The 16,572-nt window shown below is 31.8% G+C and overlaps 1 protein-coding gene across 1 annotated transcript in view; it reads left to right on the top strand.

Moving 5' to 3' along the window:
* Positions 1-16,572, top strand: part of LOC137925472 (facilitated trehalose transporter Tret1-like) — a 32,300-nt gene that overhangs the window by 14,424 nt on the left and 1,304 nt on the right. Inside the window, exons 2-7 of the mRNA XM_068768919.1 lie at positions 4,877-5,106; positions 9,594-9,764; positions 11,583-11,735; positions 12,371-12,497; positions 15,127-15,362; positions 16,137-16,331. Coding sequence (XP_068625020.1) covers positions 4,877-5,106; positions 9,594-9,764; positions 11,583-11,735; positions 12,371-12,497; positions 15,127-15,362; positions 16,137-16,331 — 1,112 coding nt within the window. The remainder of the gene's footprint in view (positions 1-4,876; positions 5,107-9,593; positions 9,765-11,582; positions 11,736-12,370; positions 12,498-15,126; positions 15,363-16,136; positions 16,332-16,572) is intronic.

The following is a 16,572-nucleotide window of genomic DNA, read 5'->3' as shown; positions in this document are numbered from 1 at the left end:
CAAAAATCTTTGATAAACTGTAATTAAAAAGATCAAACTGCAGTGATGAGATAAGAAAGATAGATAGAATTGTAGAGTGAAAGAAAGGAAAAATAGGTAATGTGATGCATGGAAGAAGAGTATGGTAATAAAAAATGGAATGTGAAAAAATTAATAAAAGAAAAATAAAATCCCTGTTCCCACACAAATAGGTGTGGAAGGAGAGATCGCCAATAGCGGGGACAAAAAAATACCTCTGAATGAAGCTATCAAATGCTATCTGAAAAAAAAAGATATTTTTATATATTTAAGATGCATGTCAACTACAATTATAAACTGGAGTTGTTAATGATTTTTATGCTATCACAATCCACTTGACATAAGACTCCGACAAGATGTCTAATAGTACCTTTTGGAGGCAACCTATACCCAACTTCTTATCTAGGATGTCTGCACATCTTGTGGGCGTACTTCACACGCTACGCTTTCCAGCCCGTGGTCTCTCCTGCAGGACCTTAAGGAGCATATAAACACAAAGATTCGAGCGCAGTTGTAGTGATCTCAAAAGACGCCTTTGAACGCATACTATACAGTTGTCTATTTACCGTACTTCGTGTATATTGTAAACCGTCTAAATAATATAATATATAAACGACACTATGAAGCTTTCCTTTTTAACAAGCTTAATTTTTATTGCTCATTAGTCAGCGAAAAGCTTCAAAGTTTTTACACCAATTAACAATCATCTGTATAAGATGATTGAATATATTTGAAAAATATTTTTCTTTTCATATAATCATTACGTTATCAATTATTTTATTACATTCGCCACTTTAAATCTTTTACACCTATAGCGAATCGTCATGTAGACATGCACAATATTCGTATAAGTCTATTATCAATCGAAAATTATTAGTACACTAATATATATCGTAAAGAATAAAGATTAAAATGTATAAAAAAATAATTAAAACCAAAATCAAAAATACGTAAGAGTATATATTTATATATAGTATATTAAGATTAAAATGATATTTATAAAGATCGTGAAAATGTTTTTACGTCACCTCTAGTAGGAGTAAAATTTTATAGCTCCGTGTTATTACTCATCCTTCAATTAAATCAGATGGAGTCGACCGTTGGTATCTCAGTGTCGCACCACCGAGTTCGCATTTAACCCTAGGTCACGTCTCATATCGCATGCACGCGCTTGCATACATGCATAAGCTTTACCGCGAACAACGTTTGGAATTTGTTTTCTTATTTAACTGTGAGAACTTTGGGGTGAGGGTATGTACCGATGTTTTAATATGAGAAACGCTTGGCACGCAGACGAACGCAGTTTTTAATTTCAAATATGTTTTTTTTGTGACCCCCGCTATTGGGGGCCTCTCGAACCCCTATTTGTTGTGGGATAGGGACTTTTTAGCATTTATTTATTCACATTGTCTTTTATTTTCTCTCTCTTCTTTCGTTCTTCACATTCTCTTTCAGTCTATTATCTCTCTTTCATGCTACAGTTCTTCTATCTTTCTCTTTTGCTCTGTTCAACTTTCATTCTTTCCTCTTTTCTTATTACAATTTCCATTTTTTATTTTTATTTTCACAGTTTTGTATCTATTTATCTATTTATTTACTATGTTTACTTTTTATTTATTTCTATTGCACTTTTTGCAATTTTTTTGCAGAGGGATAAGAATGACATTTCAAATATGTTTGGGATTGTCAGGTTCAAGTGGCAATGAGTAGACCACAAAGACAGACGACTGCTAGAGCCTTAAGGTTCTAGTAATGTAGGCCGTTTTTAACCGGTCTTATTGTAAAACCTTGGGGAGGTTTATGTGTAGTAGTGAGACGTCATATGTCTGAAATAATGATGATGATATTTTGATGATGTTGCAGCTTATTGTCCGTCATATTTCTTCTCTCCTGACTCTTACCGCAAGAGAATAGAAAAGAAGGGACTATTCCATGCACCAGTACCTTTACTGTTATAAATAAAGTTATTAGAAGATGCTTAGATTCAAAACATCATATAGCTGCAATGCAATTCGAATTTTTAAATCAATTTTTTGTTTTTTTTTTATTATTAAGTTATTTAATATTTCAAACCAGTTAAAATATTTTTTTAGGCAGGATATATTATATATTGTAAAGATAGATAGAACTGATAGATGATCTATATATTTTCGACTTGTAAACTTTTACACCTATATATAAAGCATCACACTGAATACTTGCAATATACTTGTTTACCATTTATAATAACTAAATATGTGGATAAAACTTTTTAATATTAATTTCATATATTTATCACAATCTGTATATTTTCTTAATAATGCTTTATTATATCTAATTGTAGAGATTTCTTTGAAAGGGTGAAGATTGAAATTTTCCTTCATAATCTCAAACAAAAGACGCCCATTGCTGGGCATAGGCATCCTTCATAGATTACCAATAGTATTGGTAGAAAGCGTGGATCCAGCGACTTGCGAAAATCTTTACAAGTTCTTCCGTCCATGTTTCAGATTGTCGTCCCTTGCTGATCTAAACTCCAAAACCAGAAGGGCTTAACGACCAGTCTTTTTATTATCCTGCAATTTTTCCTTAACGATATAGAATTCTATATAATCATAAAGTCTCGATTTTAAATACTAAAAAGAAATATTACTGGAAAAATGAATTAAGGTTTTTTTTTAATTAGTATACATCAATATGCACAGATAAAACACAAAAACAAACACACACAAAAGTATATATTTTATATACGTATGTATGTATGTTTAAGTATGGATTTCTATGTATGTTTATGTATATTTATGTTCATTTGTTTGTAAATATGTATTTTTTGTACACGTGAACTACCCTTTATAAGTACTTTTATCTTTTCCTTGCTATGGTTGCCTGTAAGAGATTGCCTTGTGTGATAAGACCGCCCATTGTACTTTTCTGTATATTATTGTATCTGTATATTATGTATCTTATCGTGTACAATAAAGAATATTAAATAAATAAAAAAACACACGTTTCACAATCTTAAAATAAATGTCAATAATTGTTTAGGACACGTGATCTGAGTAGTTTTAGATTAAAACGTGTATTATTCGATGTTAAATCATTAACAAGGGTCGGTTAGAACAAACACGGTATATAGGTTATTGGTTATAGGTGTAAAAGGTTTAAACAGGTAAATGTATATCTCGTTTTTCAACAACCTTTAAAGCCTATTACGCCTATTTCTAATCACCCTGAAAAATTACTCTGAAATATGTTACATGAAGCTTATAATCTGATAGTACAGTACAAGGATAGATTGTAAACAATAGTTAATTTTAATATGTGAAAATTCATATTTAGTAAACGCTTTTTCTTACTATATCATCATCAAACTATTTATTATTTCTGAAATCATTGATTTTTAGATAGAGTGTCTCATATATTAATTGACAAGTAATGTTACTATAACATTCACACCTTTAATTATTTAATAACTATAACATCATCCTGTACATTTTGAATAAAGTGAGTAATTATACGGTTGCGTCGCAATTTATCTATAATGTTTTGTTTGACCGCAAAATCATCCAAAATTATATAATAAAACATTGCTAGATACGGTATTAATAGAAGTAATAAAAATAAGCTATGTACTCCTAGTTTTCGTCTTCAAAAATAAAATACGCATAAAGTATACGTATGGACAATTAAATTCCACAATAAATTTCAGATCTGCCTTGCGAGATTTAAAACCTACTTTAAAAAAATAATGATAAAAGTATATTATTCTATTCAAGAATACTATACTGATTTTAATATGTGGAATTAAATGTTGTTGATGCTCTTCCTGGGTGAGCTAATTACTGTCATACGTCTTCTCTTTCTTCCCTCTCTTCTCTTCTCGCTCTTCTCAACAGAACTGCCTTCCAAGCTGGTAGTAGCTTCATGTAGAGATAACAATGCCGTCATTTTATAATGATTAACGACTCGAAAATGCTTGTTATTCGAAATTCGAATAAAGAAGATTTTATACATTTCTATAGACAAGCATAGACGTATCAATTTCATTAATAGTTGTCTAACGTCTAATGGATAAATACATAGGCAATTAAATAAATAAGTAAATAAAATAATACATATAAAAATGTATACTTAGAATAGATTAAAAATGTGATATAGAATTAAAACAAAGAATTTTAATAGTTACGATATGAGGAGAAGAAAGATGGTATCGAAAAAGGAAAAATGGATATGAAAGGGTAAGAAAGCAGATTTGTAGAAAGAAAGAAAATAAAGGAATAGAAAATCATAGGAGGAACGATAGAAGGGCCCGAAAATAAAAATATTTCTTGAAAAAATTATTAAATAAATACAAAGTTCCTGTCCCACAATAGATAGGGGTACGAGGGGTCCCCATAGCGGAGGCCATATAAAAAAAAATAGGCAAATCATTACCATTACCTCTCTGAAGAATATAGCTGTCATTTTTTATATTTTTTTCTTTTTAAAAATGGCGCGGAGAAGACTCATTGTTGATTTAGCGAGCTATTTTGTGTTAAATTAAATAATTACAACATTGATCTTAAATAACAGAAAAAAATTGTTAACGAATAAATATAACTGACATATGTTTACAAAGAAGGTTCAATACCTTTTGGCAGAAGAATCGTCATGACTATCTCATAACGTATTATGTATAAAGCATATATACATATATAAGTTTAGTTTTTATATAATTATGTGTATTATCTATTAACTTTTTTGTAATATTTAGTCATCTGCCCACTAATTGTTTCTGCACCATCTTGAGTTGACTGGTAGAAAATGTCTAAAGGAATGAAGTCCACCTTAAATTTTTTTAAAAATGGTAAATAAATTAATAAGATTTTTTTTCTTTCAGTATGTATGCCAATTCTCGCATACGGAACGGCTATGGGCTGGATATCACCGAACAAGGCACTCCTCATGGGAGAATCCTCTCCCTCTGACGGACCTCTGTCCGAAGAGGACGTGTCTTGGATGGCATCAATCATGTTCATCTTTGCACCAATCGCGGTCTTCATCTACGGCGTGGCAGCAGATAAATTTGGAAGAAAGAACGCGTTACTCTGCGCCTCGGTGCCTATTTCTGTAAGTATTAACATAATTAAAAAATAAACAAACTAAAATAAATCATTATCAGAACAAATTACAAAAAGAAACCTGTATTGTTCGAAGGCGATTTGAAGAAATGTAAAGATGTTGTAATATTTAAAAACAAAGTTAAAAAAGATATCTGATTGTTTATCTATAGAGTATTCAACCGCGCGGTTTTTAAAATAGTTAATAAAATATAATATAATTAGACTCATCATAACTAATTTAGCACAAATTTTATAAAAATCAAATCTTTAAACTCATCACGCCCAAGTGCGAATTCCCGCATTTTTTAAATCTTTAAACAATACTATTAGATGACAATTTTAATAAGTTTTTTTTATAATAGCAATATGTTTATTAATTCGTATAGTTTTTTTTTCTATTTGGATTATTTCTATTTGTCATCAGTCTACAAAATGTGCTCCCTATAATAGCAAAAAGTTTAAAACAAAACTACGCATCTAAACGCTTCCAGATATGAAATTAGCTTAGAAACTCAGTCAGGTACATTAAAAATTACACACACTGTACATAGAATAAGCTATGATTAATAAATAGTTTGTTACACAATAGTATTTTCTTACTAAATTCTAAAACAGTTGCAATTTTTTTCTTCAAAAAAAATTATTTTTACTAATCTGTTCTCTAAATTTTTTTAATTTCTTGTATCTGTCATGTTGTGGTTGCCTGTCACTAGAGATGCAATTATTATAAAATAAGTTGTCGATCAAATCGTAAATCAAACAACATATATTTAATTATACATAATATTATGTTAACAAAATCTTTAAACAAAATGTATGTATCAATTTGTAATAAAATCTTTTTGGTTATACTGTACGTATCTGGCTGGTAACACTATCAAAGTATTATTAATTTAAAAAATAATAAATTTCAAGGTTCATTAACGCTTGTATTTAATGCATATTATTATCTAAGCTTAGAATTGATTAATACATTATTCATAATGGGTAATTAATTCTTTATAAAATATTTAATTAAAACATTTTGTAATTAGTACATTTCCAAAGATTGGCGCCAACATTTAGCACTATAATTGGTCTATAAAAATATCATAAATACGAGTGGAAAATCAACTAGTGGTAATCTGAATCTTAAGTTCGAAAATAATTATTATATTTTAGGTTATGTTTTACGTACAAACATCATCAGCCAATAGATACTGTAATGTGTATCGCAAAAATCTATCAACAAAATTTTTTCACCTTTTAAATCTATAATGACAATGAATCGTCATCTTTAAATTGCCCCAAGGAAATTCTAGAATCTAGGCCAAAAAAGTAATCGCTAATACCATTATAACATCAATTGAGGTCAGAGAGTTGAAATAAAATAGATACAAACTAATCCTGCTAGGCAAGGAAGTGAAATTGGTAAAAAGAAATCAATGTAAACAGAAGAAAGAATAAGACATACAAACATACAAGTATACGTTGACAAGTATTCTTAAAACACAATTGCGTCTCCTAGATAAATCTGACAACCAATTGGACAGCGCAAATATTTTTTTTTTCTTTATGTAATCTGAACGCATCTAAGGAACATTCAGCGGTAGATATCACTGCTGACTGCTATGTTTATATGACTGCAGCATATCTTGAGGGACTTGTTTTTAAGGATTGTGCATCAATTCCTACGCAAGAATGTTGGGATGGTGATATGTTCCAAACCAAGTGTGTTCAGAAATCAGCAGAGTCACAGATATATGTTTTAGTGGCAAGCTTCAAATAGAAAATAGCATACATTGCTAGAAAATAATATTCCTGATGCAAACACCTTGTAGAGTAAAGACTTTGCGACCAAAATAGACCACAGGGAAGGCGACAAGTACATCACATACATGAGAATATGTATTCAATTAAGTAATATAGTCAAGGAAGGGTAAAAAAGAAGGAAGAATAGTATAAATGTAAATAAAACGTCCTGTTTTATGAGTTACATTTTAAAACAGTTTCTTCTATTACATACATTGGTAACATTTCTATATTGAGCAACAGTTTTTGAATAGAACCTGCATATTGACGCCGCGACGGCCGCGTGGCCCGACTGCCAAACGATCGGCGTTGAGGCGCCGTCAAACATTAACATACCCGCATTTAACCAGACAATTATAATCTAAAATTAGTCTTATACATAGTGCATTCGATGGACGCTTACCATGCGAACCAAACACGTGCCTCTAAACAGCTTATGAGACGTGCGTTTGCGGAGAAAGCCAAGTGCGAAGCCCTTTCGATTCCAATCATGCGCTTTTGTAATAATGCCTGTTCACACGATCACTTTATTAAACTTTTAATTTTAATAAAATGTTTCTTTCTTTTCGTAAATTAATTATTTTTATCTATAACACAATTTTAAATATGCATCTATATGCATGTTAATTATGTACAAGATACTAAATTACATTTCATTAATTAAATAGTATACCGCTATGAGTTTGAAAAGGCTTTGCGCAGATTATGACGCGTTTGGAAACCTCCAGGCTTTTTATTGAAGGAGATGTGAAGACACAGAGATGATCAATTTACGTTATAAATGTTGACACAGTTTTGCTGTGGAGATATAACCTCTCCAATAATGCAAAAATTTAGTAGTAACATTTTAATTTGTAAGATTTGATCTTATAATTCACACAAGGTATCAATAATTGAACCTCCGATCGATCGTAACCTATTTTAGAATTGCATATACTTAAATCTAAACTTTCTAATATTTCTTTTTTTTTAAATAAAGAGATATGTATATATATGACACTAAAGACATAAGTGTGTTCAATATCACAATTGAATACAAGATACAATATTACCCCCTATAGCGCGGTAATTTCCCGCGTTATATTATCGTGTGTATGATTTATAATCATTTTTATGTACCCAAGTAATATTTTTAGTTTAACCACACATACCAATCACGCGTTCACTCTTACTCATAATATATTTTTTTACCTTAAAATTTGATTTAAACATCCCTTATCGATAAAGTGTAAACGTGTATATATGCAATTTAACGGGTTATTTAACTGCATTATTTTCGGAACTAATCTACCACAGTAAAGAGGAATATTTTACACATCTCTACTGTTTCAAAAAATTAAATGTTATAATAATTAAAAATAGAAATTTGAGTTATATTCTGTCGGAATTTATTATTTAATAACCATACAAATACCATTTTACAATATGCCAAAAATATTGCAATTTTAATGTGAAGATACCTTTACAATACTAAAACCGAGTGATGCGTGGTTAATGTTTAGAAACGTCCGTCGCGAAGTATTTACCTGTAGCGGTGCTCTGCTAATGCGTTAACGGTACTTGCTATTTAGCATGCGATAAAACAAGCTAACAGCTTACAGCAGTAAATCACGTAGCAAATAATCTTTTAGCATTTGTTATGATAACTAATATTCAATATATATTATAGTTAATGAGTTATTTAAAAGCACTTTCTAATGGTCATCTTAGAAATGACGTTCTTCGGAAATATTTGCAGATGGAAAGTGGCTCACGGACATTTTACTTCTAAATACCAGGCCACTAAGAAAGTTTTGCGAATAAAAAAAATATGAATGGAATGCCCGCGAGTTATTATTTAAAATTAAAACAATGTATCGTTCCAAACTTAAATTTTCCTCTGTATTTTTTTAAGTATATCTTTCATGGGTCACAGACTAGTGAAAACATGTCGAGAACATTTTCGGATATGGTTATTTACGATTTCTAGTCTAATTATCTCAATAATTACTCGTCTTTAATTAGATTATAAAGACCAAGAGGCTTGTAAAATAACTATGTATATCAATATAATGTATTTGGGCGTTTTTTGAAAAATAATTAAAATAATGCAATCTTTCTGACACTAATATTGTTTTGTCCCATTTAATAATATAGTAGAGATATTATATAGCAGTGTTTTCTAACGTTAAAGCCCACGCCCCACAAGGGGGCAATTCAAAAGTGAACTCAAAACGAGCTTAACCCTTCCGCTTTAATATAAAAAAATTGTATGTTACATAGGGGGGCGTAATAATTTTAGAAAGAAAAAAGAAGGAGGATGGCACATAAAAGGTTGAAAAATACCGATAAAAGAGTCATTTGTGTTTGCATGACATTTTTCATGCTAAAAGAGACCAATTTGAAGGAAATTCGAATTAAATTGAATTCCCCTACAAAGGTATTTTTCAACTTAAAAGGCATGACTTTAAAAGATTCTTAAAGCAGATTAGCGCGATCTAAAAGTTTACATCAATCTCACTCGGTTTCTTATTTTTGTGACCAAATTTATAAATTAGTTCAATCCAGTAAATTACATAGTATATTATATCCATCCAACGTTGGTCGGTATAAATAACGTTATAAACAGTGGTGTAGAGAATATTTTTTTTTTAATTCGCAATAATCTTTACATTTTTCACGATTTTTATTTTCAATCTTATTTACTAGTGATATCTTTCTCAGCTGGGATGGGGCATCAAGCTCATGTGCACGCACCCCATAGCGTTGATCGGTGCACGTGCACTGATCGGTTTCGGCTCTGGCGGAGGCTTCGTCGTATGCCCGCTCTATGTCAAAGAAATCAGCGAAGACAGCATCAGAGGGATGACGGGGACATTTGTCATATTCTCACAGGTAAGACGCTTTGTTATTTTATATACTAATCCATAAAATCTAGTCAACTAGTCATTTACAATTTTAAGCCATCAATTATTTTGTACATTATCAAATGAGTCATTGTGGTTAATCCGTAAGCTACCGTCGGCTTGAATTGCTGATCTGCTAAGAAGAGTCGACCAAAAACTTAACAATTGCTCATTTTAAATGTTTATGCGTCATATACGTATCATTATTAATAAAGGACGTCCTTTACTGAACCTAAGTCTCCCCTATAGACTTCATATAGGAGAGATAATCACTTGATATCCCGTATTTTTAAGTTCAAGAGCAGACTTTTTACGAAAGTTAGGAAGAATGATCGAGAGTGGTACTATCGCCTCCCTAGTGGAGGCAAAGAGTGTCCCCACATATTTTTTAGAAATTGCCGAAAAAATGAAAATTATAATGGTCATAAATAAAAATGTAACGTAGGTCGAGTAAGGATAAGCATAAGTTAACAAATTATTAATTAGAATAAAGAAAATATAGAAATAATATAAATAAAGATGTGGCGAAGGAAGAGAGGCGAGAGGTGTGAATGGAATCTAAATAAATGATAAGCGAATGAAAAAAAATGCGAAGAATGACAGAAGAAGAGTGATAGAGATTGTAAAGAACGAAAGAGGAGAGTGATAAGAAAACATAAATAGAAAAAATATTTAAATTAAAAAGTCCGTGTCCTAAATGTGATAGTGGGTACGAGAGGTCTGAAACTGGGCCATAAAGAAAGACATTTACAAAGTCACATCCTACGCTGCGCTTGCTGAACCGTGGCCTCCGCTGTAGAACCTAGAAACTTCCAGAGGTTATCTGTTCTGCGAGATGTGTCGTGTGTCCACTTTCTTTTCCCAATCCGCTGGAATATGACAATTACATTCGTTCGTCTACGGATCTCTTCATAAAATCCTCATGTATACAATTGAAATACATAAATATAATTTAAGTGTACAATAATAACCATGTTATAATTACGTATGTATTGTTGTTCTGCCATAAATATTAATAATCACATGGAACCATGATTAATTAAAAAAAATATTTCTAAAACTGTTCGTAGTAATGCATTTAGATACGCAACATTGTTATTTTTATTATATAGCGCGTTAATAAATAATGTAGATGCCATTTCAACGCGGAAACCTGTGACATAAAATCAGTCATGTGAAAAACTGATTTTCAAGATTGACACGCCAGTTGTAAATTCAAGCTGCACAGATTTTTTCTTTTAAAAACCAACGATATATCAGAAAACTTATTAAATACACTAAATGAAATCGGTAAAGTCTTTCTCACGTAATGACCTTGGAATAAAGGGATTTATTCTTTTGTATACACGTTGCAAAACGCATTAATGTATGTTTACACACGTTTACGAATACAAGGAAAAGTGTGTTTTTTTATCTGTGCAATGGTTATTCAATACTATTGTTCCCATTATGTACAGGTGCGGAATAAGAATGGAAGGGATTCCCCCGAGGAGAAAAGGTGTGCACATACTTTGTTTAGCCAGTACTTGAATAAGCAAATATTCGGTTGAAGAACTTTATAATTGTTTTAAACAAATCATTCTCATCAAAACATATGCGATTTTTTTTAGAAGATTTCTTTTTTTATACAATAAGCACTCTCGATTTTTTTTTAAATTGTCAACACGTACACGATAGGGGTCTGAAATTAGTCAGATTTTTTTAGTGGCTGTTCCCGGCGCATTTTGCGAAGTTAATGAATGCCTTCTTTCCTGACCTCTTAAGGTCTAACTTAAGTGCTTACAATAATAGGTCAGTTTTTTAACAGACGGTTGGTAACCTGGTAGTGTTCGTGCTTGGCGATCTTCTTCCATTCAACACGGTGCTGTGGATTCTTCTTGCTATACCGCTGGTGCACTTCTGCATCCTGCTGAGGCTGCCAGAGACACCGTCTTTCTTAGTAAAGTGCGGTAAAAATGAGGTGAGTTATATAAGTCAGTATTTTTTTTAATAGGCAATCGCATAGCACAAGCTACCATTTAAGTTAAAAACTATTAATTACCTTGCTTAATTGTAAGTTTCATTCTGTCATTCCATACTGTCAGTAGATTTACAGTATGATACATATTTAACTTTTTTTACATAAAGTGAACGCTTATCAAAGTCATTCTATGTTGGGCGTTCATTTTACCCACGACATTGGGACATAACTTGACAAATCTTGGTCATTTGCTTGTTCATTGCATGGTGTAACATACAGAATGAGGTTTATAGGTATAAAAGCTTAAAAATATTAAGTATATAGCTCATTTGGAAGAAATAAAACTTTTAAAATTTTACATCCAGTCCACCTTGTATAAAGTGATCAATCTGATATATGATATATTAATTTATTTTTTCCATTGGAATCCTTTTGGCAGAAGAATCAGCAGGACCTGTAAACTATAGTTAATTTTTATATGTACTAATCAGAGTTTATATATATATATATATATATAACATATATGTATGTCTATATATATGTTACATATATCAATTGATGGAAACTGAGTTATACCTGTACCTGTAACCAATCATCAACTATATCTTCACCCATTTTCAAATTCTTAATTTCAGGAAACAGCAAAGGTGTTAGGATGGTTACGATCACTCCCTCCTGATGATAAGACCATCAGCGAAGAGGTTGACAGGCTGATCATCGAACAAACCACCAGTGAACTCAAATTCTCCCCAAGACTTCTATGTAAGTATATATTTATATATATATATATATATATATGATATTAGGTTTTTTAATCTTTATTAATTTCATGGAGAAGAAAAGGTCTATGACCTTTGTCTACAAAGTTGAATCAAAAATGAAGAGATATATAAGAATTATATTTCACTATAAATATTAAATTATAAGGGGAGATAAGAATATGTCATCTAATTTTATGACTATGTAATATATTTTTACCTGCACCAATACCTCACTTTGCGTCGTGGTTACGTTCCAAAAAAACACGACGTAAATTGAAACGCCGCAAAGTGAATTAAGATTTTCTATAGCAAACCAAACTTGTAAAGGTCAACCTTGTAAAGATAGGTTTCAGGGTTACGAAAGTATTACTAATTAAAAAGAAAATTGAACGAAGTAAACGTTTAAAAAACAAAAATTATATAACTGTGCCAATAAATAAATTGGAAAAATATTTACTTTTTTGTAACCAGAAACAACACGAAAAAAAATTATACAGATTTATTATTTTCCTTTAAAAAAAGCACAACACACTGCGTAATTGAAACCGAACTCTAAAATTAGCAAAACAAAGGGAAAATAAAACTTTATTCAAATTGCATTGTTTTTAGTTAGAAAGGAAATTCCCGAGTTTTGATGGCAAGAAACAAAAGTGTTACCATCTTTTAGAAAAAAAAGAAAATTTCAAAAAATAATTAAAGACTCGAACCCAAAACAACGCAATCTCGAAAATCTAACGACGCACAGTAAAAATGAGTACTAATTAAGCAGCGACGTAACTTCGAAAAAAACGCAAAACGAAACGAGGCAAAGCGAGGTATTGGTGTATTTCTTCATCACGATATCTTAATAAACTAATGCATAATTTTAAAATATGTTTTAAAACTTGTCCAGATTTTTTTTTTGGATTATTAACAATTACTAAAAATAAATTTTGTATAATTATATCCACAAAAAGCAGTATGGGCTACGCGAAGAGGGATGAGGATAGCTAGTAATGTCTTACACGGAGAAATAACAATAACCGAATATTTAAATAAACATTTATTTCAAATAAATCAATTCAACAATATATTTTTGTGTTACATTTGGTTCATATATAGCTTACTATTCTTTTATATCATCGACGACAAATTTTAAATATTTGATTTGGTTCACCAGTGATTGCCGTTCTATTCAAATTTCATTTTATCTTTGTATGACAAAGATGCGTGTTTTGAATCCAAAGTAAGTTTTAACAAAGCTCATGACCTGATTTCTTACTAAACTTGTCTCAAATAAATACATTTTGTGTAAAAAGTGTTTAGTTATATGAATGTGAAAGTTTTAAAGAGGTTTTAATATCCTTCTAGTAAAAACACTTGTAACATTATATAAGTAGCAAATATGGTGGGCCATTAAGTTAGCGGATTTTAACACAATTTTTCAATACTGCAAAGCTATAATTAGTGGGGAAAATTTTATAAATTTTAATATGCATTACGTATGCGCATACGTGACGTGAATTTTTTAAGAATCTTTTTCAATTAGAATTGAAAATGGCCTGAACGAAAAGTGCAGCGGGGTGATATACGCCCCACATGGCATGGAATGTGTTAAGAGTAAATACCGCTCATTTGTCAACAAGTCGTACATAAATTCACTCTTTAAAAATGTTTACACCTATTTCAAATCACTCTGTATAAATAGACAATCCAAAACCGCCAATACAAACTTGATACACTCTGACGTAGGCAGGCGCTTCTCAATTGACCCATAGAGTGGCATTTGACACGAAATAAATACAAGCAACCGAATTAGTGGGAGCCGCGAATTGAGAATAATGTCGGGCTCAAATATCAAGGGCGTTCGCTACGACTCTTCAATTGGACCAATAAATCTGTTTGCTGAAACTTATTCGCTAATAGTTCCGTATTACGTACGTTTTGCGTCGAACTACAATGTTGTTTGTTATTGACTTTAGTTGAAATACTCTCTCGTCTATTGGTCGTCGAACTCGTCACCTAAAAGAGCGAAAACAAGACAATGTTTAGTCGAAAGTATTATTTACAAAGTTTTTTATTAGCGAAAGTAAATTTTAAGTAAATTTAAATTAAATTTGCTATCTTGCTTGTGGGAAGAGTCGCTCAACGAGCCATATTATTCTCGGAATTTCATCACGAGACTGAATTAGAGACGGGAAAACCAAGGAAAACCAAGCTCTCCGTCTTAAATATCAATGGGCAGGGCTCCCCACCCGTTCAACCAATGATGAATGAATGAATGTTCGAAGAGGAGTTCGAGAGGAGAGACCAGGAGTCAGTAGATGCGGCACGAGTCGGCCTTCCACTAGATGTATCTAGATAGTGAATTACATAGGAAATCGCGTAGTCTTTGCGGTAGTCTAGGAGTACAGATGGAATGGAGCCTTATCAGTAGTCATTTATCAGCCGACATATTGATTATGATGATAATTATACTCATGCAAACACAATGCTTAGTTTAAAGGATATAACATGTTGAATAATGTAACATCATTACAAAAGTATATCATCATCATTCTAGCCGACTTTTACAAGGTTATCTGTCCAGGTGTCAAGATTATTGTCATTTCTTTAGTAGTATTTATAATATTCTTTTTAATTTGTTACAGTTTCCGACAAAACAGCGGTGAAGGCCTTCTGGGTTGCCCTGATAGTGAACTTGACGAGAGAATTCTGCGGCTGCATAGCTGTCTTGGTGTACGCCAGCCATATCTTCGCCGAAGCTGGAAAGGACCCCGACACAAGCATCGCGCTGTCACCGAACAAGCAATCGATTTTACTCGCTGCCGTCCAGATCTTTGGGTCGTTTTTGGCGTGCCAACTCGTCGACCGAGCTGGGAGAAAGGTACTTTTTACATCTTTCTACTTAACTTTAACTATGTGGTCTTCTTCTTTAGTTTAAAGCAGGGGTGAACAACCTTTTTGATCAATTGGTCGATATAAATTTAAAAAATTTTTGGCGGGCCGCAAATAATGTAAAAATTATTAATAATTTACAAAACTTTATTAATAATAAACATTAAAAAATGTACAGATTTTAATGCGAAATAAAAATAAAAAAATAAAAATGGAAAACGAATATAACTGAAAATTTTTATGAGAAATTTAGCAGTTTTTTCGATACAAACATATATATAATACATACGCACCTTTTTGTGCATCACTCAGTTTAGATCAGTGGTTACTGTTTGGTGGTAATTGTTTCGGTTTAGCATATGGCACCATTTTATAATAATTAATTTTATAACAATAAATTGATGAGAGAAATTCGATAAAATAAATTCAATTTTAGAAGTGCTTGGCGAGCCGCATAAACATGTCTAGAGGGCCACAAGCCACAAGCGACCCGTAACCCGCGTGTTGCTCATCTGTAGTTTAAAGCTTTTTAACTGTTTACTCAACTATAAACAACTTTCAACAATTGTACAATTATACAAAAATCATACGAACATAAGATAAAATGTGAAAAACAGACAAAACATAAAAAAAAATCTAAAACGATGTAACATGAACCGGCAGATATAGAAGCATCGAATCTATCTACCATTTTCTAGGTACTCGTAGACATTTACTATCAGATCCGTCTAGAACCCCAAGTAACATGAATGTTTATCCACAGCCATTGCTGGCGGTGACCAGCGTGGTAGCCGGCTTCAGTATGTGTTTGCTGGGCGTGTGGTTCTACCTGCAGAGCGTGGGCGTGTTTATGCCAGGCTGGGTGCCCATAGTGGCTCTATGCGCCTGCATTTTCGCTGACGCGTCCGGTCTGCAACCCCTGCCATTTGTAATTATGACCGAAATGTTTAACTTCCAGGTGAGTTCATTTATATCTTGGGTCTCGCTAAGAATTAAGATTAGTATTAGAAATATTATTAAGTAATTAAGATGGCCAATAAGGCAACGCTTGTTATATCACTCGTTCCTATGTCAACCGCATAAAAACACCCAATGATTTTATTCTTTTATATGATAAGTTACAGGTGTTAAAGCTTTAAAGAGATTTGCTTATTTGTCAGCAAAAATCTTTAAAATTTTTACACCTGTTTCCAATCGCC

This window comes from Battus philenor, unplaced genomic scaffold (genome assembly GCF_028537555.1).
Source record: "Battus philenor isolate CCGP_79_NKW_IND1 unplaced genomic scaffold, ilBatPhil1.0.hap1 SCAF_27, whole genome shotgun sequence".
Taxonomy (NCBI): Eukaryota; Metazoa; Arthropoda; class Insecta; order Lepidoptera; family Papilionidae; genus Battus; species Battus philenor.
The sequence above is the reverse complement of the archived record's forward strand: the minus strand, read 5'-3'. Positions and strand labels throughout refer to the sequence as shown.